Source organism: Puma concolor, chromosome A1, assembly GCF_028749965.1.
Source record: "Puma concolor isolate L17-30 chromosome A1, mPumCon1.1.hap2, whole genome shotgun sequence".
NCBI classification, from domain to species: domain Eukaryota; kingdom Metazoa; phylum Chordata; class Mammalia; order Carnivora; family Felidae; genus Puma; species Puma concolor.
Genome location: NC_141667.1, coordinates 217805208 through 217830899, shown reverse-complemented (window position 1 = coordinate 217830899; position 25692 = coordinate 217805208). Strand labels below are relative to the sequence as shown.

At 39.6% G+C, this 25692-nt stretch overlaps 1 protein-coding gene across 3 annotated transcripts in view; it reads right to left on the bottom strand.

The window, feature by feature from the left end:
* The window catches only part of LRCH1 (leucine rich repeats and calponin homology domain containing 1), a 202574-nt gene that overhangs the window by 77216 nt on the left and 99666 nt on the right, over nt 1–25692 (bottom strand). For all 3 annotated transcript variants that reach the window (XM_086711855.1, XM_086711856.1, XM_086711857.1), the window contains exons 2-3: nt 25242–25386; nt 2584–2710 (exon numbers count right to left, since the gene is read on the bottom strand). In XM_086711855.1, coding sequence (XP_086567981.1) covers nt 2584–2710; nt 25242–25386 — 272 coding nt within the window. The remainder of the gene's footprint in view (nt 1–2583; nt 2711–25241; nt 25387–25692) is intronic.

Genomic DNA, 25692 nt, shown 5'->3' with positions numbered 1-25692 from the left:
TGGTTGTGAGATCAAGCCCTTGTGTTGGGCTCTGCACCCAGAGTTGGGATTCTCTCTCTGCCTCTCTCTCTGTTCCTCCCTACTCAGGTGAAACACTTAAAAAATAAATAAAAAATAATACAAAGTTAAAAAAAATGATTATTTAGGTATAGTTGATATACAATGTTGTATTACTTTCAGGTGCACAACATAGTCATTGAACAATTCTATTCATTGCCCAGTGCTCATCAAGGTTAAGTCTGGTCACCATCTGACACTATACAATGTTATTACAGTATCATATTGTATGGTATTTATTCCCTGTACTGTGCTTTTCATCTCTGTGACTTATTTTCTAACTGAGAGTTTGCACTTAATCCCAGTCATCGATTCCATACATCCTCCTGGCCCCCTCCCCTCTGCCAGTTGCCAGTTTATTCTCTGTATTTACGAGTCTATTTCTGATTTTTTTTTTATTTTTTAAAAACTTGAAATTTAATTAATTAATTATTTTATTTATTTATTTGATTTGAGAAAGAGATGAGATCACAACCTGAGCTGAAATTAAGAGTCCAATGCTTAACTGACTGACCATGCAGGCACCCCTCAATATGTTTTTATTCCAAATATAAGTGAAACCGTATGGTATTTATCTTCCTCTGTCTGACTTATTTCATACCCTCTAGGTCTATCTATATTGTCTCAAAAGACAAGATTTCATTCCTTATGGCTAAATAATATTTCATTGTGTGTGTGTGTGTATGTATATATGTACATATATATGTATACATATATACACACATATACATATATACATATGTATGTATGTACGTATATATACATACACACACACACACACGCACACACACATACACCCCACTTCTTTATTCACTTATCTGTCGATGGACGCTTGGGTTTCCTCCATATCTTGGCTGTTGTAAATAATGCTGCAATGAACATAGGGATGCATGTATCTTTTCCAATCAGTGTTTGTGTCCTTTGGGGAATTACTGGATCATATGGTAATTCTAGTTTTAATTTTTGGGGGAATCTCCATACTGTTTTCCATGGTGGTTGCATGAGTTTACATTCCCACCAGCAGTGTGTGAAGGTTTCCCTTTCTCCACATCCTTGCCAACACTTGTTATTTTTTGCCTTTCTAATTACTAGCCATTCTGACTTGTATGAAGTGTTTTCTTATTGTGGTTCTGATTTGCATTTCCCTGATGATCAGTGATACTAAGCATCTTTTCATGTGTCTGTTGGCCATCATCTGTATGTCTTCTTTCGAAGAATGTCTCTTTGGGTCCTCTGCCCATTTTTAATTCAGATTTTTCTTTTTTGGTGTTGACTTGCATAAGTTCTTTATATACTTTGGATATTACCTCCTTATTGAATAAATCATTTGCAAATATATTCTCCCATTCACTAGGTTGCCTTTCTCTTTTGTTGGTAGTTTCCTTTGCTGTGCAAAAGTTTTCCATTTTGGTGTAGACTCAATAGTTTATTTTTACTTTTGTTTGCCCTTGCCTTGGAATAAGTTTCAGATACTAATATCACATGAGTCCTGAAAAAGACACTCTTTCTTTACCTTTCAATGCCTTTATACAGCAGTAACTCAGTCCTATACTAAAATTAAAGCTGATACATAGGTCACTTTCCTAACCTGTCACGTTCCTAACCAACTCCCACTGCAGACGTGATGAAGGGATGACAGCACTCTCTATCTGAGCCTCCTAAGTCATCACCATGGTGGTCCACGTGGCCTCAAGAAATTAAATGGAGTTGGCACCCAATAGAAAAGGTATTGGCCATCAATGTTCTAGACTGGAATCTACTTGAAGGAAGGGACTGTGTCCTTTCCATGGTTGTAATCACAGCAGCTGTGCTTGATACAAGGTCAGTATGGAATAATGCCTGCTTGAAGGAGACATTCTGACCATAGTATTTCAGCCTGATTGCTTACTCTTGTCTCTTCATTCACCCATCTTACCTGGATGGGATTCATTATTTCCCATTTTAGAAACAAGGTAAGTGATTCGTTTAGTAGTGAAAGACCTGAAATAGAACAGTGTGTCTTGGCCTCAGATGCACACTTACAACCCATCTCTACCCATCTAAAACATTTGTTACACTTTTTTGTCTCTGAGGATATGGTCATATTTTAGAGTGACATCACTTTGGGGCAATGGTTACTAAAACCATACAGAATCAAAGCATTCTGTTCTTTCTAAATTACTTACATTCATGTAAAGTTGGCCCTACTAACTTATTTGTACATTATTTTGCCAGTGTATCCATAATTTATCACAAATTTATATGCGATCTGGAAAAAAATGATGTAACTACCACATGATAACCTGTAAACTTCAGGAACTGTAAATCCCATGGACTTCAGGAAGTGTAAACTTCAGGAAACCTGTAAATTTCAGGAACTGTGTCTGCCACAGCCAAGCCAAGATCATTCCTCTCCCCACTTAATGTCTTTATCACATACAGCCATCCAACACCCTATGTCCAACTTTACAAGAGTCTTCCTGACTACCTTGATAGATTATGATTAGTCAACAAATAAAAAGAGCATCTTAAAAATCAGTAACATACCAACTCCATTAACTGTTTGAGCTGACCTATCTCTTCTGGCAGCGATCCAAGTTTGTTGTTACTTGCGATTAAGACTTTGAGAGGCAGACCACACAGGCAGGCAGGCAGGGCAGACAGCTGATTTCGACTGCAAAGACAATACAAGAACACGGTAAACACACAAGCCACGTCATACCGTTTCCGATTATATTTGTGAATAAGCGAGAAGAAAGGAGTGATTGGAGAAGACGTCTGACAAATACAAAAAGTCCAATGAAGTTTCCGTACGTGTAATCCCTCAAGTCCCAAGTACAAAAGACAATAAAATCTATTTCTAGGAAAGAAAGGCATAGGCAGTTCTGCGGGAAACAACGTTTCCCGGCACAAGGAACCCCACCAAGCCCCCTGCAGAAGCCGAGTCCTTGGCCAGCCAGGAGGCAGATGGGCATCGCGCCCTGCGTCACCAATAACAACGGGAAGCGGGTGCCAACTCTTCTCTTTCTGACAATGTAGCAGGAAACTCAGCGAGAAACGAGCACCACAAAGGCATCCTCCCGTCCATGTTACAGTGATGGAGAAGATCGTTTTGCTGCAACTTACAAAAGACCACCAGCCTGATTTCCAACATTTTGACTCTGCTTCCTTTTGCTCACACAAGAGTCACTGCGCTTAACGTCTATTTGGGCATCTGCAAGGGAGCTAACCAAAAGAAAAAAAAAAGTAATGTTGGCCTTCTGGCAAAAGTGAATCTGGAACCCTGAGGGGTTCAATTTCACAGGGTACCCAGAAAAATCTGGGTACAACTCTCATCTCTGCTTTGCATGAAGAGGTTCTCTACCCAGAAGTATCTGAACTTCCTGTTATCAATGCTCAGTTTGCTGGGAAATGGGAAAATAATGGATAAATGAAATCTGTGAACCATCTTTATGTGTGTCAGCCATTTATTTCAACCTCTTCTCCCACAAAAAGCCCTTTTCCTGACATCAGGGACGGAGAGGGATGGTATTCAGTTTCCCTGCCTTTCTTTCCCCACCACTCTGCTGACAGAGACAATGACCAGGCAGTGAAATATCTAAAAACACGTTTGTCTTGCTATTGCAACTACGCAGAACTTCTTTTGTGCATACGCGCACACATGCATGAAGTGTCTGAGGCGGTGGTATTGTGGGCACGTGTGGACACACATAAATCTGTGTGTGTGAGGGGGAGGGACAGATGCACTGAAAACACACCAAGATGCTATCGGTAGTCATGGGGGCTGGAGATTAGGTACAAGGAGTGTTCTTTACATTTCTCTTTCTTATACTTTGCTGAGTTTTCCAAAATTCCTACAAAGTGCATTTATGATTAAGAAACCGATTATCACTATAAAAAGATAAACTTCATCTGGCTACTGGTTGCATGAGTGCTTCTGTTTTTTGAACATTCACTGAGATGTGTCCTTATGAGCTGCACACTTTTCTGTATGTATTACATTTTAAAGGTTTTCCTCCCCTACTCCCCCATATGACGAGGTGGTAATCCGGCTAAACAAAGGGCATCTCTAGCTGATGGGCTGAGAAGAAAACACATGGTGCGCTCTGGAAAGAACCTTTCTCATGTGGATGATCCCCTGTAAATATCCTGACGTTTCTTCTCTTCCAGGTACCCAAGGCCTGGGTAATAAGCTTTATCAAGAAAAGACACAGCCAATCTTCCCTCCATTGCCCAGATTTACAAAGAAAGCTATTTCCAGAAAGGAGCAGAAGGAGAGAGGTTTCTCTAAGGGGGTCCAGCAGAGGGACGGAGAAGATCGAAACCCTACAGGGGGCAGGTGGGGGGAGGTCCCTGGCACTGGAAGGACCAGGTGGCTGTTCACCTCCCCCTGGTTAGAGTGACAGGGGAAAATAGGGTGATGGGCCCACCCTGGCACTGTCTCCTGATCTCTGAGGGCAGTGAAAGGGGGTTACTTAGGCTGCCAGTTTCTGACATCCACCCACAGGAGCCCAGAGGGGCTATTCTGGCTGGTTGAGGGGGCTTCCTGGTGCTCTGATGGGAGACAGCTTTCTTCAAGCTCCAAAAAAATTAAAAACAAAAAAAAACAAAAAAACCCCGAAACCTCCTTAGACACTATCTCCGGGAAGAGAACTAAGTTTATTAAAAGGTGGCACATAAACAGTCTGGAATGTAACCTGTGGTTATAAAACATTTACTTTTTTTTTTTTTTAAGTTTTATTTATTTATTTTTGAGAGAGACAGTATGCACACACGCGAGCAGGGGAGGGGCAGCAAGAGAGGGAGAGAGAGAATCCCAAGCAGGCTCTTCGCTGTCAACATGGAGCCCAAAGCAGGGCTCGATCCCAGGAACCGTGAGATTGTGACCTGAGCAGAAATCAATAGTCTGACACTTAACCAACTGAGCCACCCACGCGCCCTGTGGTTGTAAAATATTTATTAACATGTATTTTCATAAAGTGAGGATTAGTAAAAAAAAAAATGCTAATAAGGCCTGTTTTTTTTTTTTTTTTATTTTGGAGACACATTTAAACTTCCTTTTGAAGAGAAGCTAAGGAAACAAAGATTAGTATTTTGAAAAACTTCTACATGCTTATTTTCACAAATTAACACTTAGAGTTCAAGATTCTTCCCGTGTTTCTTTGCTTGGAAACTCAGATTTAAACTATTCCCAGTCTCACCTTGACACAGGTATCTTGTCAGACTGACAGACACTGAACCGAGAGAGCTACTGATAATACCATTAAGCAATGCAGGGGTGGCTGGGTGGCTCAGTAGGTTGACAATCTGACTCTTGATTTCGGCTCAGGTCATGATCTCATGATTTGTGAGATCGAGCCCCAAGTTGGGCTCCACACTGACAGCACAGAGCCTGCTTGAGATTCTCTCTTTCCCTCCTTCTCTCTCTCTCTCTCTCTCTCTCTCTCTCTCTCTTTGCTCCTCCTGCGCTAACACACACACACACTTTCTCTCCCTCTAAATAAATGAATAAACTTAAAAAAAAAAAAAACAATGCTCTGCTCATTCAGAAGCATGAATATTTGAGAGTACATGGGATTATTTTCATGGGATTTCTAGGATGGATACTCACTTATTTTCTTTTTAAGTGTTGTAGTTTTGTTTACTTTTTATTTATTTATTTAATATGAAATTTATTGTCAAACTGGTTTCCATACAACACCCAGGGCTCATCCAGACAGGTTCCCTCCTCAATGCCCCTCACCCGCTTTCCCCCTCCCCCCCACCCCCAACGACCCTCAGTTGGATGGATACTCATTTAAAACAAAATAACACTTAAGCATTTTAAATTTACATGTTAGCATTAATTTTAAGTATTAAAATTTATTTAATATTTTATTAAAATCTATTTTAGTATTTTAATATTTAATAATACAATTTATTTAATACTTATTTGTTAAAAAATAAGTATGATTTCTTTGACGGGGATACAAGCCTTTTATACTAAAGGTTGCTGATGGAATCGTCTGTTTATTTATGTCCCACACATACTGTATGTAGTCACCTGTAGAAAAATCCAGGTGCCAGAACTTTGGTCATAATAAGCATGCCACAGACCTGGGCACATCTTTCTTGTATGTTGTTGATCTATTCTCTCAAGCTCTAGTGCACGTACGTTACCACTGGATGCCCCTCTATTCCTTGTAATTTCCCCAAGAGATAAAGGAAATACACGTGCACACAAAAACCCATTAGCTGTCCAGCAAATATTTATAAAGGACAGGAGAAATTATGTTTCCTTTAATCCTCTGCCCACTAAAGACCACATCGGCTGCCTGACTTTTTTGTTTTTTGTATTTTTTTTTTTTTTGAAACCACTCATTTGGCAGCAATTTTTCTCGAGCAAGTAAGTGCCTCAGGCTGCAAACCACTATCCTGCCCCCCACTTGTCTCCTGGAGGCCTCTGTGCTAAAAACAGGCCTTTTGCAGAACCGATGTTTAAAATAAGGCCATACAGCGTCTGATAAGGTAACGGCCAACTTTGGTTTTCAAATCTACCCTGTAGGCTCCATCTGAAAGCAGAATTTAAAAAAAAAAAAAAACAATTTTTTTTAACTGGCTCATTACAGAAGATCAAATTAGCGGGGGGAAAAGGGCCACTCGTTCAGAAGTAGAAATTACAGATTTGGTGGTGGCAGGATGAGCCTTCCCACCCAGCATCTCCAGTCACTCTCCCTGCCCAGTCTGGGTGGAGGATGGCACAGGGAGGGGGGAGGAGGGGCGGGAAGACCGTAGGCTTTTATCGCTAATGCTTCCTCTTCCATCTTTCTCTGTCGAACGACTCCCTACTAGATTTATTGGCCTATTTCCTCATGTCAGGATGAAACAAGGCAGCTCAACATAATCTGAATACTTTTGACAGCTTTAGTTTACAGGATAAACTTCTCTTGGCTTCAAGGACCACGATCCCTCACTCGACATAATTCCTGAACTAAGGAATTTGCAAACCAAAGCACTACCGTATGGTTTTACTTTTAGAGAGCCTTATTTTAATGTGTTTTGACCATGGCACTTATTAATATCCATGACTTCAGACTTAATGGTGGTATTTAACATTATTTATTATCAGTTTATCAGAAAGTTATTTTCCCTAAAGTATGCAATAATAAAAATAACTATATTCTGACATGTGATTTTAGGATCAGGGGACCATATATATTTTTTTATTCTACTGGAATACAACTCTTTTCAGTATATGGGTTCACTTAATAATTGAGCAGAACTCACTTAGTAGGAAATAATTTATAGAAAGATTTTTATAACATATTCACCTAGTTAACTAGGGAAGAGGTCACCAACTGTGGAATTAGAAAGCCTGGGTTCAAATCTCATGTGTGTCACAAACGTTTAGTTTAGGTAGAACATTTAACCCCTCTGGGTTTTGCCGTCTATAAAACATAAATAATAATACCTATCTAACATGAGACATGAGACTCTGGATGAAAAAGTGCTCAGCCCAACATTAAGTCTCTACAGAAAGATTAAACCATACCCAAACACTCACGTAGCAAACCAGTGGGTAGGGGGCCAAAAAGAAGGTATGTGCACTTAGTTTGGTTTCAGTTATTTATTTTATTTCCTAACTGCTAAAATTGCCGCCACTTCTAAAATACGGTTACGTGTTCCACTCATTGAAAACATATGCCAATTAAACACAAAGATGGTCCCTCCGAGGCATGCTCGGAAGAACCAGGCCCGGGCTGTACAATTTCAGGCTGAAACACAACCAAGTAACCATTACCGGGCTGGAAAACCTGGACTAGAACATACAATCACATGAATGACTTTCTCTGTGGCTGTTGAGACGCATGCTATGACACTTTCTTCATAGGTTTGTGATGGTTGCTGATCTCACATCATTATTGCTGTTACAGCACAGAGCAACAGAGCACAGAGAAAGCAGGGCAGGTTTCGTGGTGCGGACACCCCCGGGCTCACCCTACAGGAGTCTCAGCCAGGGAGAGGGAAAACAACGATGCAGCCGTGGCTGCTACTGTCTGAATAGTCGACCTGGGCTTGGTGTGCAACCTACTGTGAATGGCAGATATTTTAAATATTTTACTTTATGGGGCGCCTGGGTGGCGCAGTCAGTTAAGCGTCCGACTTCAGCCAGGTCACAATCTCGCGGTCCGTGAGTTCGAGCCCCGCGTCAGGCTCTGGGCTGAGGGCTCGGAGCCTGGAGCCTGTTTCCGATTCTGTGTCTCCCTCTCTCTCTGCCCCTCCCCCGTTCATGCTCTGTCTCTCTCTGTCCCAAAAATAAATAAAAAATGTTGAAAAAAAAATTAAAAAAAAAAAATTTTACTTTAGCCAACCAAGCAAGTTTCCTTTCTCACAGGATACCTCACCTCACCAAATTTTGTTTTTATGGGTTGTGGGGTTCTTTTGGTTTTTTGCATACCCTGTTTGCCTTTCATTCAAGGCAGAGTAGTGTTTTTATGGTTTTTTTTTTCTAGTTTGCATACGACACTTGGCTGTTAATTGTCTTTATATACACACTTCAGTGAACAATATCTATAGAGAACCATTTCCTTTTTCCTGCTGGCTCCATTCTGAAAAACCCACCATAGCAAAATGTCTCACCCTCCTTTCCCCTAATGACAGAGGACTTCCTCTTCCTCGCCAGCCCCTCCCCCTGCACTCCCCCCCACCATCACTGTATGCCTGAGACCTTGACCCCAACAACCAGAGCCTTGCTTCAGGTTGCCTGGGATATTTCGGCTGGCTTTCACTTTATAAATACAAATTACATACATACGCTTCTAGTAATATTTTACGTGAAATTGTTAAAGCAGTAATTTGATTGAGATTACGTGCGTGCACAAAATCTGGGCGCCCACGCTGAAATGGAATTTGGAAAGCAGTTACGCTGTCTACTGCTTGAGGATGGCTATCACTCAAAGACTTAACATGTTGCAAGACCAGAAACGCAGAATCATCACGTCCCTGAATCACGAACCAGCTGTTGAACTCCAAACCCGTCCGGTCTCACATTCCGCCCACGAGGGCCGTGTTTGGAGAAGGGAAAAGGGTCAGCTTCCGAGAGGAGACCTCACAGAAACGCAAGAAGCAAAAAGTGAGTGTCTACAGCGGCTCAGAATTCAGGCCGATTGCTGCTGCACCACTCGCGGTGCATTGCCACTGTGCGTCCCTGTACCATATTTGGCCACTGCGACTGAACCTGCTTCTCACAGTGACAGCCTATCAATCTCCTCCTGAGTATAAATAAAGCCTTGCTTAAAATACTCCACTTTTTTTTTTATACTCTCAATGGCCCGCAACTACCACTCCGATGTCTATAATTAGATTTCAAAGTGTAGTCATCAATAACTCCTCCCTCTCAGTTATTTCCTCTCCTTTTTCCTCAGCGCTCTTCAATTCTGAAAGAGTAAGGCTCTGAAAACCAGTGCTTTAAATTTCCTCTTTCATATTTTACCATGCCCTTCCTTCACCCTAAAATGGAGCTAAATGTTCACAATCCAGGGAACACTGCATGTTCAAAGAGAATGCCATAAGAGATGCTACAAAGAATATTAATTTGCCAAACACCTTCAGAGGCAAGAATGTAGATTTGGGGTTGTAAGTATTAAGAGTGTAGAAGCCTGAGCCCTATGCCCTGAAAAACACCACTGCATAAAACACTGTTGCTGGCATATAGGCAAACCACCCTAAATGGCTTAAAGGATGTAGCGAGGGGCGCCTGGGTGGCTCAGTTGGTTAAGCATCCAACCTTGACTTCGGCTCAGGTCATGATCTCATGGTCGTGAGATAGAGCCTGGCGTTAGGTTCAGCATTGAATGTGGAGCCTGCTTGGGATTCTCTCTCTACCCCCCACCCCTCTGCCTCTCCCCTGCTCAGTCTCTGTCTCTCTCTCTCAAAATAATAAAATGAACATTAGAAGTTAAAAAAAGCATACGTATTGGCACTAAGTATAATTCTCCCACTTTCTAGCGCCATGTTCCAGGTAGAATGGACCCCTAGCCTCCTGTTATGCAGAAAGTGGCCTACCTCACCTGCCTTCTCCTCCTTGCAATTCCATCAAATCAAATGTTACTTTAACTTTTTTTCCCCACCTGAAAAGAAAGAGATATCCATACTGACTTAAATGAGAACAGGACGCTCAGATCAACTTCCACCCAGGGACACTGCGTGAATACAAAATATTCATAATAAAATTTAAAATGCCTGAAGATTTTTGTTTATCATCTGAAGACATATGTCTCTCCATCTATTTCTAGGAATTTTTGAATGCAGATGGAAATGCATGAATATAAGTCTATGTACATCCTCTTTTTCCTACTTATTCTTCCAAGGAAATCAGTTGTCAGAGAGCTCCTATCATGTAACTTGACGGCCAATAATAACAAAGTTCCACTTAAGGCTTTAATACTGTTACAAATCAGTAGCATATCCACTTTACTAATCATACTAGAGAATCCACTTACTTTTTACTAGATCTTTTGCACTATTTTTCTTAACCCAGATTGTAATACATATGAGACAGCATAACGCAAAACTTGATTTGACAATTCAAGAAACATTTCTTGGGTAGTTACTATGTATAAGGCACTGTGCTAGGCACTTAGACAATTATATTTTATTTATATTCACAACAGTGGTGTAACATAAGCATTTAACCTGGACCTTTCAGATGCAAAAACTGATATTGTTCAGAGAGTTTAAAATGCTTGCTCCAGGGGCACCTGGGTGGCTCACTCCGTTAAGCATCTGACTCTTGGTTTTGGCTCAGTCACGATCTCACGGTTCGTGAGTTTGAGCCCTGCACTGGGTTCTGCACTGGCAGCATGGAACCTGCTTGGGATTCTCTCTCTCCCTCTCTCTCTGCCCCTCCCCTGCTCATGCTGTGTCTGTCTCTCTCAAAATAAATATATAAACTTAAAAAAAAAAAAAAAAACTTGCTTTAAATTGCCTAGCTGGTGAGTTGTTCTGTGCTGTGTGGTTTGAAACCAAGTAGGTTAGGATTCATATCAATGTGTGACCTTCCTCCAATACAACCCAGCCTATTTTCACTTACTTTGGAATAAAAAGTGAAGGGAAGCCAGGAAAACAGTAGGAGGAGGACCCCAAATTTCAAGCAGGAGGCAACGAGATGAGATGCTAGACTGGTCATTCAACGATTAATGTCTATGTAAAAGTTTGAAGGGCGGGGTCAAAGATAATTTCTGAGATTCCACGCTGGGGGGCTGGAGAAAAACAGGAGCACGGACAGGAACGAGGATGCTAACTTGGGAAAGAAGAAAGTGAGCTTAGTTTAGCAGACACTGAATTTCGAGGAGTCAATAAGCATCTAAGAGGAACTGAATTTTAGGCAATCGGGAAAATGAAGACAAATGCCCAAATGACTTGAGGAGCTGGAGACTATATTTGAGACACCCGAGGCCAGGGTCTGAGAGAGAAGCATTAAGGACCATAGACGGAGCTTTGGGGAATTCTAGCGATAAGGTGCAAAAAGAGAAAGAACATCCAGACGGGGAATAAAGAAGAAAGAGAAAGACCCAGAGGAGCAAGCAGGAAAGCCTGTGACCAAGTCAAGGGAGGACGGTGCCATGGTGTTAAATGCTGACCGGAAGCGAATTATTTTTCCACACTGACTGCCTGCTCTGCTCAAGATCGTGTCCTAAACTCTGAGAAAACATGAAATGTCCATGAATCCTGAGACTTAACCTTTAACAAGATTAGACACTATCTCGCTGAGCTGACATCACCTACGTCCCACTTGAAGACGGGTCATGGCATTTTCAAATGCTGTAGCGGCATTTATTTCCGACTGGGTTTCTCAAGATTTAAGGCAAGACGTTAGTGACTCTTAGCAAATGAAAGTGAGACTCCCTTTATGGATCCTCCCCATAAAGTGAGGTGAAAGGGTCTCAGGCTCATCCTAATAACTCTTTACACAAGTGTCTGCCGACTTTGGGCACCTCTGTCGAATGACCCAAGGTTGCCTCTGCCAAAAATCCCGGGCTGTTCTCTCCCCTTGGTACTGCGGTCTCAGTGGTCTCTTGCTGGGACTGACGGTAAGGGAGGGACCACTATTCCTAACAGTTGGCTTCAATTCCCTCAAGATCACCTACTCGAAAAATGACTGGCCAACAAAAGTAAACGTGCTACCCTCATAGCACACACGTTGCCTCTTCAACCCTGTCCCGCCACCCACCGGCACACAGCCAGCCTCTCACCATCTTTGGGACCCAGGCAACGAAGAGTTTCCCAATCCACAGTGAATACCACTGCCGATTTTTTTCTTCTACCTCTAGTCCCACTCAAACTGCTCATAAATGCCACGATCTACATGAAATTATTTGGTGTACCAGGACACATCGTAAATGATTTCGAGATGGGCAGAATCACTGCTCGGGGCTTGTCTAGTACACCCTTCCGAGTTATCTCCGTTTTTCATGGTCTTTGACTTACTTTACAACCCTGTAACTTGTTCTAACACTGAAAACTGATAGTAATACAAGCAGTTTTCGAGCATAGAAACACAGACAAATTGAGGCACCTGGGTGGCTCAATTGGTTAAGCATCCGACTTCGGCTCAGGTCATGATCTCACGGTCTGTGAGTTCAAGCCCCGCATCGGGCTTTGTACTTACAGCTCAGAGCCTGGAGCCTGCTTCAGAGTCTTGTGTCTCCCTCTCTCTCTGCCCCTCCCCCAATCATGCTCTGTCTCTGTCTCTCTCAAAAATAAATAAACATTAAAAAAAAATTTTTTTAAAGCACAAATTGTCATGAGTGCAGTGGAACTGCAACTGATTGCTGCCTTCTCACAACTATTCATAAATTCACTTCAGTAAGCCCGCTAGCGTGAATGCATGCATGTGTTTGTGCATGCTGAGTTCTCCTTTAAACAGGTTGTAACATCTTACTGGTTTCTTCGTTAATTAATGAACTATATATATTTATATACTATTATATATTATATACATATAATGTTTGATGGATGTTATATTTGTATGAGAGTCATGATTTTTACCTTTTTTTTAATGTTTATTTTTGACAGAGAGAGTGACAGAGCAGGGAGGGGCAGAGAGAGAGGGAGACACAGAATCCGAAGCAGGCTCCAGGCTCTGAGCTGTCAGCACAGAGCCCGATGCGGGGCTCGAACCCACAGACCGCAAGATCATGACCTGAGCCGAAGTCGGATGCTCAACCGACTGAGCCACCCAGGCGCCCCTGATTTTTACCTTTTTAAAAGAATTACCCTATAACGGGTGATTAGTTTCAACTATAGGGATGTGGCGTTGCAACGTTAAAATTTCAGTGCAGACAATTTAAAGACTCAGTTGTTTCAGACTTCTGGTCAAGGTCATTCTTTTTTTTCATTATGTAATATAGAGCTCTCAGAACCTCTGAAAAAATCCTCTCACCCCCTCCAAAAAAATTCCATCCTATAAAGGAGTTAGGGAAAAGAAAAAAAAAATCTTATGAACAAATGTCTTAAAAAATTAACAATTGTTTGAGCACCGGTGATGACATATATATTATTTGTACTTTGCAGTAATTTTTTCTCAAAAGAGATTGCACATTTTATTTGATAGGTAATAAAAAAAGTAAAGTTTTTTTTTTTTTTTTTAAGTACTAAATGAGAAAATAAGTCAGTTTGGATGGCACCTCTGTGTAACACACTTTATGCTTTAGTGTTTCCTGGGCCTTTCTGTCTTCTACTTGTATTTCATTTTTTCCTTCAATACATGGAGTCCATACAGATTACCTGGGCTCTGAATATAACAACATGAAGGGACATACTTTTTAACCTCGTCCTTTTTTAGGCATGAGGTCAGTTCTTAAAGGAGTCAGTGGGTGATAAAAATTCTTCTAAATTAGTGTTTACAAACTGGTGTTCTGGAAAGCACTGTTCTGGGAGATGCTAAACGGTAGGTCTCACAAAAAAAGAGGGGAAGAGTTCTGTGTTGCTTGGAGACATATAGTGCAGATTAGCACAATACTTGGGCTTTGGGCTTTTTTGTTTGTTTGTTTAAGTATACCTATATCTGACAGAACACTTTTCCATAGAATATACTTTGGGAAAACAATGTTTTATTTATTCCTTAATTGATCCAATGGCATCACTGAGGTTAGAAATAAGTAACTGTTTTTCAACCCCCTATGGAGTCTGGCGAGTAAGTTTCCTCCAGATGTATTATTCTCTATTCATGAACAGATGAATTAATCACTGAGTGAAAGGGGTCAATTTTCTTATGTTATTTTCACATTCCTTTCTGCTATGGCTTTCTAGCTGCCAAGAGGGGTATCAGAAAAACACTGCCTGATTTCATAAGGTTAACGTGGATATGCTTAGATTAACAGATAACAGTTCCACATGATCCAACTCTGAAAGTGACCCAAATCTTCTGGCTATTTTCTTACCGTTCACAGAGATTATCTCATTCCACCTGTCGTGACAGTCCATCTGGTCCCGAGAGTATGAAGGTGTTCCAAGAAATGGCAGGAGGTGAAAAAACAATGCCTCACAGAATAAACTCTGTCACCTAAACATTCCATCCCTTGAATGCTTCCAGATAAAGAACCACAGAATATGTATTTATTCTTGACTTAACTTATCTTCCCTGGAGAAATCTATTTATGATTATTACGCACGCTGAAATTCTTGGCTGCATTACTTTACCAAGATCGCCCCTCCCTGAGCTCTCACAGCACAGGTATTCTTTTCAGAAGTAGGGTAATACTTTTACATCATATTCTACAATTTTTCAGCTACTACAGTCTATTTTTTTTTTTACTTTTGAAAATGAAGCAATGCATTTAGATTTGAATTGGGAAGCTGAGAAAACCAAGACTGTCTTTTTCCTCAAAAGCAACTCTTGTAAAAAAATTTTTTATTTGTCCTGTTACTATCATTGTTACTAACAAGCAAATAAGAACAGCAAGGAAACCAAAGCGAAGCCCTGGACTGGCCCTCACACCTCCAGACTGCAGTCAAAACCCACTCACCTTTAAAAAGCCCTAATTCCAAGGGGCGCCTGGGTGGCGCAGTCGGTTAAGCGTCCGACTTCAGCCAGGTCACGATCTCGCGGTCCGTGAGTTCGAGCCCCGCGTCCGGCTCTGGGCTGATGGCTCAGAGCCTGGAGCCTGTTTCCGATTCTGTGTCTCCCTCTCTCTCTGCCCCTCCCCCATTCATGCTCTGTCTCTCTCTGTCCCAAAAATAAATAAACGTTGAAAAAAAAAATAATAAAATAAAATAAAATAAAAAGCCCTAATTCCTTGTTTGGAGGTTCTAGCAGGGGAACGCAGCTACTCACACACCCTTGACTGAAGAACAGTCCTCCTCTATCGGAGAAGGTTGTCCTCTTTGATCCAGTGTGCAGCTTTGGGAGGGACACACATGGAGTGGTGAGGAAGGAAGGGGACACCCGCCTAGCCAGCCAGATCAGCCAAATCAATGCTGGCGATCAACAGGGTGACAGATTTGCAAATGCCATAAAGGATAAAGGGTTAGTACCCAAAATCTATAAAGAACTTACCAAACTCAACACCCAAAAAACAAATAATCTAGTGAAGAAATGGGCAGAAGACATGAATAGACACTTTTCCAAAGAAGACATCCAGATGGCCAACAGACACATGACAAGATGCTCAACGTCACTCATCATCAGAGAAATACAAATCAAAGCCACACTGAGACACCACCTCACACTGGTCAGAGTGGCTAAAATGAACAAATCAGGAAACTACAGGTGCTGGCGAGGATGCAGAGAAATGGGAACCTTCTTGCACTGTTGGTGGGAATGCAAACTGGTGCAGCCGCTCTGGAAAACATGTGGAGGTTCCTCAAAAAGTTAAAAATAGAACTATCCTATGACCCAGCAATAGCACTACTAGGAATTTACCCAAGAGATACAGGAGTGCTGATGCATAGAGGCACATGTACCCCAATGTTTATAGTAGCATTTTTCAACGATAGCTAAATTAAGGGAAGAGCCTAAATGTCCATCAATTGATGAATGGATAAAGAAGATGTAGTTTATGTATACAATGGAATACTACTTGGCGATAAGAAAGAATGACATCCTGCCATTTGTAGCAACGTGGACGGAACTGGAAGGTATTAAGCTGAGTGAAATAAGTCAGTCAGAGAAAGAAAGACATATATTTTCACTCATATGTGGATCTTGAGAAACTTAACAGAAGACCATGGGGAAAGGGAAGGGGAAAAATAGTTACAAACAGAGACAGAGGGAGGCAAACCATAAGAGACTCTTAAATACAGAGAACAAACTGAGGGTGGATGCGGGTGCAGTGGGGGAGAGGGGGGAAATGGGTGATGGGCATTGAGGAGAGCACTTGTTGGGATGAGCACTGGGTGTTGTATGTAAGCAATGAATCATGGGAATCTACACCAAAAACCAAGAGCACACTTTACACACTGTATGTTAGCCAATTTGACAATAAATTATATTAAAAAAAAAAAAAAAAGCCCTAATTCCATCTGACCCTCATGTTAAGACAGCAGGGAAGAAGGTATGGATGATGCTAACTAGGCAGAATCCAACAAAGAAAGGACTGAAGATTAAGAAGTCAAATTCTCGCACACTCCGATTTAATGAGGCAAAGGCTTCAAGACTTGTCCTCATCTAATTTTATAATAAAATGACTTAACTCATAGAAATTCGGTATCAAGTCAAAGTTCGTTTTTAGCCAATCACCAAAGTATACTATTACAAGGGTAGGAGAGGGCATCAGATCTCACTAAGAAGCCACAATACAGAGTTCTTTCACTACACATTCCAGTCACTGAGACTCTTTTCCATTAAGGATCCCACAATACTACAGTTTTTTCCTGCTTTCAAAGTAGTACTGTCCTTCCACTCTCAATATGTTTAAACACTTTTTTTTATTTGAAAACTATCCCAAATTTAAGAAGTGAGAAAGAATGAAAGAGCTAAGTTAACCAATAGGGAGTACCCAAAGTAGGCAGAAATAATAGAAAAATGGAGGAAGGGGCAATATGCAAAAAGACAAAGACAATGATGAAATACATGAATCTTCAGGCTCAGAGCGCAAAACAAAGTTTATAGCTAGGTAAATCAAGATAGAGCTATACATAGCATAGCAAAAAATAGAGAGCAACAAAGATAAAAAGAAGTTAGGGGGAGAAATCAAAAGGAAAAACATAAAAATCCTCTACAAGCCTAAATCATTTGGATTAGCGAAGGATTTCTCTATAGCAAAACAGAGGCCAGAAAACACAGCATCTCTGAAATATAACAGAAAAGAACTGTAACTTAAAACTTTACACTAATACAGCCTGAAGTTTGATCCCAAGAACTGAACCTTCCTTCAACAATGAGGTGAAAAGACATTTCAGAAAAAAGACTGAATTTACCACAAACATTATCACTAAAGAAACTTCTTAAGAACGCATGCTATAAACAAAGAGATTCATCCTAAAAAGAGTGAGATGAAAAACCAGAGAATCTGGTAAAAAATATAGGTAAGTACAAATGAGCATCAGTTCACTCAAATCAAGGTAAAAAGCAAGAGGGACCTAAAATATAGAATAAAAATAATATACGTTTGCAGAGGAGTGCTTGCCATTAAAGCTTTCTGTGAATGTTACCAATTTGGGGAGGATGAGAGAGGCATTTTTTACCTTTAGATCTTTAGGCTTTTGCAATTTATAGGTAACCTTTCAATTAAATGTATAAAGATATAATGACAAATTTCTAAACCAGAGAAAGAAAAAAACTGGAATAAACAAAACTTGGAATATTCAATAGAAGCTAGGAAAAGGCAGGGAAAAAGAAGCAAAGATAATCTTGACAAAATACAAAGTAAGAAGAAAAATATAAATCCACATACATACGTACCTAAACCAAGGTTGAAAGGTTGAAAATGAGGAAGTGAAAACATGTATGTGAGCAAAAGACACCAAAAGAAGCTAAGACGGTACTATTAATTTCATATACAATAGACTGTAAGTCAAAAAAAAAGCGTTTTAGGGATAAAGTGAATCACTACACAATGATAAAACTTGCAGTTTGTAAGAAAGATATACATTTTGGAACTTGGGCTCAAAATACCTGGCCTATAACTTGGTCTTAAAATACATCTATTAAGAATTGATGGAATTACAGGGGTAAAAACCAACAGATCCACAATCATCCTATTTTGCTTAAAGCGCATCTCTCAGTAACAGATATATATTAAACAGGCAAAACGTGTTAGGGTAAAGACAAGATGAGCTGCATACTTAATGGATTTACTAGAATCCACATACAACACTTAGAGGACATACATACTTTCAGAATACTTACAAAATTAACTACACACAGGCTACAAAGCAAATCTCAACCAAGGTAGAGAATCAACATCAGACAAAATATTTTCTAAACACGGTGCGGTAACATTAAAAATCAATTATAGAAGGTAACTTGAAGAATCTACTCTATAGCAAATGCATGGGTCAAAGAAGTAATATTGAAAATTAGAAAGGTTTTAAGAGTGATTTAAAAAATACCACACATCACAACTTATAGGACTCAGCTACAGCGCTACATATAGGGAAATTCATAACCTTAAATGCTCCTATGAGATTAATGAATGACATACCCTAAACTCTAGAAATTAGAAAAAAAAATAAACATACAAGAAAATAGATGGAAATATGACAGATAAAAATCAGAAACTAATGAAATAGAAGATAAAAACCCAAAAACATTGGTCACTGAAATTAAAAGATGATCCAACAAAAAAATACACAATCAAAATAGACAGACTTCTAGAAAAAGGGGGATAAAGGAACACAAATCCACAGTATTAGGAATTTGAAAGGCAAACCAACTACAGATACAATAGAAATGTGTAAAATTACAAAAGTCCTCCTTTATTTCAATATTTATGTTGGTCTCCTGGACAATTCTCTAGCAACTATTTTTAAGACTATGAAACTGTCCTAAAGGGCATAGTTAGCATTAGACAAGATAACAAAGGTGAAAATGTCAGGCAAACTATAACAAAAACCCACACCCTCCTCCTTGCGTATACGCTCTTTTTCTCTTTCCCTCTTCTTGATGACAGTACTTGTCACTGCAAACTGCAATATTCTTAGAAGAAACAGAGTAAGCTGATTATTGACGCAATGGCAATGTTTCAGAGGGTTTTTATCTGTCTAGCTAGAAAAATAAATTAATTTGCACCTTGTTCGTTTTGACTTGCAGAAAAAAACTTTGAGAATTACTATATACAAAACATCTAAATAATGAATTAGCTGTAGGCATTTACCCCATTTTCGGAGGGAAAATCTTCAGCACAAAGGTCTTACAAATTTTATTAAGATCAGAAGCAGAACTGAAAACAAAATCAACACATTCTGACAGCGCTCTAGCCATCAAAGCCATAATGTCCCTTTTGTGTCTCTCTGTTCCTGTTTAATACAAACACTGATCTAAAACAACATCTATTATCAGGTGACATGTATAATGGAAAAACCCTCTTTGGAAGTCTTGCCAAGTATGAACTATACTAAAAGGAATGGAATCTGGTAAGAAATATCCTACTATTAACTCATTCACCCTTAATAAAGCCTGACAGCTACCAATGCCAATGTACAGAATTTTACAGGTGCTACAATTTATAAATATATTAAAAATTTTAGAGACCACTGTCTCTAGGTTCTGCCTTGAAAACAAATGCCCAGTGGGCTCACTAGAAAAGACAAGGCTTAACCCATACACTGTTGGTCGTGCTATTGATGAGTCTGGTGGCCATTTCCAACTCTAGCATTCTACAAAAAATATCTTCAAATTTTAAGATAATGCTTCCAAATTCCAACATGGTTTGCTGTGTTTTGGTGTCTTCCTGCTGATCTGTCCTTTGATAAAACACAGCCTAGCTTCCAAAGGTCAGTTCCACAATAGCTCATTTTCCCTTTGAAAATAAAGTAAGACCTTCATAAAAGGATTTGGGATACACATTTGTCTTGAACTGAACAAATCTCCTCCCCTTCTTCAATGTAGGAAGACACCATCAATTTTCTCAGTTTCTAGAAAGAATAAATGCTATCTTACAGTCAAGACCTTCAGAAATGTCAGTGGCAAGGCGAGGGATACAATTAAAATTCTTAGGAATAAAAAATTAATTCAGTTCACAACCAAAATATAAAATCTGGGCTAAGGCAACCTTAGCACGCAAGATGCTTCTCCAAATCCTTCAGATAGTGAGCTATTCTTAGGATTAAAGATTATTTCTCAGAAGGACCTCCCCAAACCGCCCCCCCCCACCCCACCAAAGGAATGTAGGGATACAGGTTATATGGCCATCAGGAAGTTGGCTCTTTCTGCACATTGTTTAGCAGCCAAAAAGGATGCCAGGCTTCAGAAAAAGCATCCAAAACAGATTCCTTTTATGGTATGATAACATTTTGCTCAAGAGACTGCCCTTTCCTTCACAGGCAATGCCTCAGAAACTATTCCTAAATAGACTGATAGACACAGGGGGGCTTCTAATGAAGAAGCCAGCTCCCGATGTGTGTGTTTCACCCTCGGAAAGTAAAACCACTCACGAGAAGTCCTGGAAGCAATATGATCAAATGCTGTAAAGAACTTCCATTTTTGGCAGTTTCTATTCCTGAACCTCTCTGAGATGAAACTTTTAAGCTAAAGTCCCTAGTCTTAGACTCGTAACACCCCTTTGTTGCCAAGCGTTTTGCTAGTCCGGGTTATTCTGTTTTCCTAAGGTACATCTTCTCCATGGGTCTAATCAACAACAGCCTCTCCAGCACCTTAAAATAGAGTTTAAACTTTGAAAGGCTTTCCTGTGTAGCTCAGGTTCAAAGTGTTTGTTCTCTATAGGAACAGCTCTTGCTTGATCGTTTTTATTGTTCTTGGCCACATTTCTGGGATTAAGACACTTTATAACAGGAAGAAACACAGTGGCACCTACACTAAACTAACATAACCTTCTGTTGTGAACACCAAGACGCAGAGATTAAAAGCCCTGAGACTTCAAACACAGGCTACATAAACAGCAATAAATTAGTATTTTCCACGAGTCTGACATTTCTATCATGTGGGAAGACGCTGAAGTGTTTTTCACTGTATTTCACAGTGAAGAGTTTTATCTTGCATGTGCTAATTACACCCATCTCTAGTCTAAGACAGGAACTGGGTTTCTGGCACTAAGCAGCCATTGACACTTAGAGATAACATCTCTGAGACATCCCTTCAGCCAAGAAGCTATGTAGGCAATGGGGAGTACCACCACCACCACCATCAGCTCCATTGTCATCCTTACCACCATCGCCATCAAATATTTATGGCTGTTTCCTCTGCTGAAATGCCCAATATATCCCACAGGGTGTGATCAATTTTGAATGTTTCCCGTCAATGCAAAGTAGCTTCATATGGCATCTCTCCTACTTTAAAACATACAGCCCTAGTGAGTTCTATATGTGATTTATTAAAAAAGAGAAAAAATTAAAAATACCTTGAGACCGTGTTTAATTTTAAGGATAGAAACATGCAATCTGTGAAAATCTGAAAAGCAACATCTCTACACTATTTTATCTAAACAGCTCTTTACTCGTAGTTCACAGAAATAAGAGGAAAAACCGCTAAGCACTATGGAAGAGAAAGCAGTTTCAGGTACTGATTTGTAAAGTCTGATGAACGTGGCTATTTGCTAAGTTGTGTCAGAACAGGCTACAGCTGACAGAGTCCGCATTAAGTGTGTGCCTAAAAGCAATTTACAGTTGGTCTTTAATTTTCTAAAATTGATACAGATTTCCCCGATACCTCTAGACTGGTGATGAGGTCGTGATTTGATGATACACTTCTGTCTAGAGTATAAGCTTCTTTCTTTGGCATAATCCCCCATTTGTCACAGAAAAAAAAAAAAAAAAAAACTGCACGAAGACAACTCAGTTCTTCTACAACGCAGTATGTCTGTGGCTTCCTGAGTCCCCTGCATCTTTTTCAAGTACACAGATTGACAGCCTCTCTTCCAAAGGCCAAAGTCAACGGGAGTCCACTATGCCCCTTCACCATACCCAAAAAGAAATAAATTTTATTTCGTTGACTTGATTTTCATGAGGGGTAGAAAGGAACTGAAAAGGCCACAGTGCCCAATCCTGGATATTGTGGATGGGACATGTATCATGATCCCACACAAGCACAATATTCTAAATGCCTTCCTGGTTAGCAGCATGACGGTGGCAAGGAGTGGAGTAGGAGTTTGAGCACGAGAAGAACTCACACAGACTACACTATCGTGTGGATGATGCCACTCAACATCTTAGAAGAGATCATGATTTCATTAGATGCCACTGGTATTTTCCAGGCATCATTATATATTTGCAAGTAATATTATGTATTATATATTTGCAAATAAACAGATGTGACAGTCATCTACTATTTTACAAGTTACAAATAAATCTTTTAGGCAAATACAACATTGTACCTCAAATCACTATCAAACACAAAAATAACTCAATTGCAAATGGTCCAATTCTTAGAAGACCTATTCCAACTAAACCCAATAAATTGGGAATTAAAGGCTCTATAATTGAACAAAGGGCCCATCTTCCCGGTCACTTTAAAGCTTTCCCTACGTTATTTTATGTTACACATTTATACTCGTGAAGTAAATTTTAAAAAGGGTATCAAAAATAATTACATATACATATCAAAAATAATTACATATATATTATATATAATAATTACATATATATATATGTATATATATATATATATACACACACACAAGCATACACACACACACACACACACACACACACACAGGACCTGGCTTTCAAAGAGTTTAGAGGATGTACTTACATTTTCATATACCCTGATACAACACCTAAAAAGTAAGAGACATACTTTTTTCTTAATTTTCTATATGTAGCTCTCAATTCCTTTAAAGAGTCAGGATTCAGCACTACAGAATAGGTATTAAAGCATAGAGATGTGAGCAAAGAAAGACAACACAAAACAAAAGTGATCTATATAAAAGGGGAAAAGGATAGAGGCAAACGAGAAATTAAGCAGATAGAAAACAACATTTAAAGAGTTGGGTGTTCAACAACCCCTTTCTTTCTTTCTTCTTCCTATTACCTAGCAATTCACCACAAAACTGTCTGCAATATACCCACATTGTTCCTCTTCAGCATCATCAGTCTCAATGACTCTGTTCTTGCCCTTAAAGGTTCTGAAATCCACACTTCAATACATCCTTTCTATCATCTGAAGACAACAATGTTACTCTACTCTCAACTAAGCTCGACATGAAAATCATCATACCAAAACCAATTATATTAATGCTTTTAAAACCTAACATAGGGGCGCCTGAGTGGCTCAGTTGGTTAAGCATCCAATATTGGCTCAGGTCATGATGATCTCGCAGTTTGTGAGTTCAAGCCCCGTATCAGGTTCTGTGCTGACAGCTTGGAGCCTGGAACCTGCTTCAGATTCTGTGTCTCCCTCTCTCTGCCCCTCCCCCACTCACTCTGTCTCTCTCTTTCCCTCTCAAAAAATAAACATTAAAAAAAGTTTTTAAATAAATAAAACATAAAGGTTAAGATTAGATTATTTTAGATTTATAGAATTCTATAGTTTATATTATCCCAGAAGAGTTATGTCATCTATACCCAAAAGTTTCTCACTGTATATGGACTTAGTGTAACAATGCAAAGGTAAATCTTCTTATTTGTTACATGTAGCACTGCTGGATGTGAAAATGCCACAGCGGGACAGATACAGGTAAGTAAAGTGAACACACCAACTGTATATGCCCTTGGGATATTTCCTCCATGCAGATTGGAATTAGAGGGCAGATGTTTAAGGGAAATAATGAACCAAACTCTGTAGACACCACTACGTTGGCTCCATCCAGCAATTCCAAGGAAATTAACATTCTGCTGTTACGGAAATAGTTTAGACTGTCTCACTCAAGAAAACTCAAAATGGTCAGATGACCTAGAAACCTGGAGAAGTTGAAAGTAAGCTACAGGAGTCTCTAGAGATTATGCTAATAGTAATTTACATCTCATTTACCAAAAAAGTAGCAAAGGCCACTTAAAAACATGAGTAGGACTTTTTTTCACTCCCAAGGAGGATATGCACATATAATGAAATGCAACAGAAACCCACTCTGACTGCAAAGAAAGCAAAAGAAGACCCCAACTCTCAGTAGCTAGCTTTAAAAAAAAAACTAAAAAATAATTGACATTGTTATCTATCACAAGTTAATGCTATATCTGGTTCATTGGGAATTTTGCACTTTAAAGTTTGGTATGTTTGTTACACAGCACAAGCTTTGCTAATCAGGTGCTGCTCTTTACACACCAAGATAATGCCACTGACATGAGTGAAGGCTTTGCTCAGGCTTAAACTTTGGAACCTTGCTTTTTTTGCAGAGATAGATTTGATATAACAGCTCCTGTCTCCCTCCTGACATCCAGTATGAGTCAAGGAATTAGGAGACAAAGAGCCAAAACCTAGCCAGAGCAGCTGATAGTCACAGCACAAGGTCTAAAACCAAGGCCTTAAAGTAGCTTATTTTCTTAACTTCAGAGCTACTCAGGGGCATTAATATGTGACACTGTGCTGTGTGTAATTAGAGAATCAACACAGACCACCAGCCTGTCCTCAGCAAATGCTGACCTAACTGAATGGGGTTACAAAGACAGCAAACTTCGTATCTTACTGGAGTTGCTCAGTGCTCTTGAATTTTCTCAGGTGGCCAAAAAGGAACAGGCTCAGACAGTACTAAGTAGAAAATCCAAAGGTACAAAAACTCCCAAAGACCAGCAAGGTCCCAACGGGTCAAAACCTCTAAGTTCTTTTTTCGCTTCCTTTAGCCCTCCTCCTCCCAAAACTACACCAATACCCAAAGACCATATACCAAGCACCAAAGAGACAAAAGGTATAAATGCTGCCATATAAATTACTGTAGAAAAACTAAACACTAGTATGTTGTCATATTGACATTCAGAGAAGTCTAGCACCAAAAACAGTATGAATGGCACTACAAATCTATTATGGAAGGTAGTTCTTTAAAAAATCCTTGTATGATTTACTTCAAAAGATGATCAGGAATTGCCAAGAAGAAAAAGCCCTGATAGAAATGGAAGCATCATTATTTGGGGTTCTTTTTCTGTGAATTTGATTATAATCTTTATAGACAACCTACCTCAAGTTTAAGTAAGTCAGCATCTGCAGATTAATGATCGCCTCAGGAATGACTCTGATGCAATTATGATACAGATTAAGAATTTCCAGTGATACAAAATGGCACAATTCCATTGGGACTTCGACCAGTCTGTTTTTAGATAAATCTATGAAAAAAGGAAAGAATGTTTTGTCAATAAATCTTCAACACAAATACAATTATCAACTATCAATACTTTTTTTCCTTAACATGTTTTAAAATAAACATAATCTAAATTTTTGGTAGCTCTGTTACTCCAGGGTTGATTTCCTTTTCCTGGCATATTACCCAATTTATACGGAAAAGCCAAAATATTGCTGCAACAGTTTTAGCTTTTTATATTAATTTGGAAATGCAGGCCAGATAGAAGGCCTCAACTGAAAATTATTTCAAAGTCATTCTCCCCTAGGGAAGCATGAAAGCTGTATCCCTT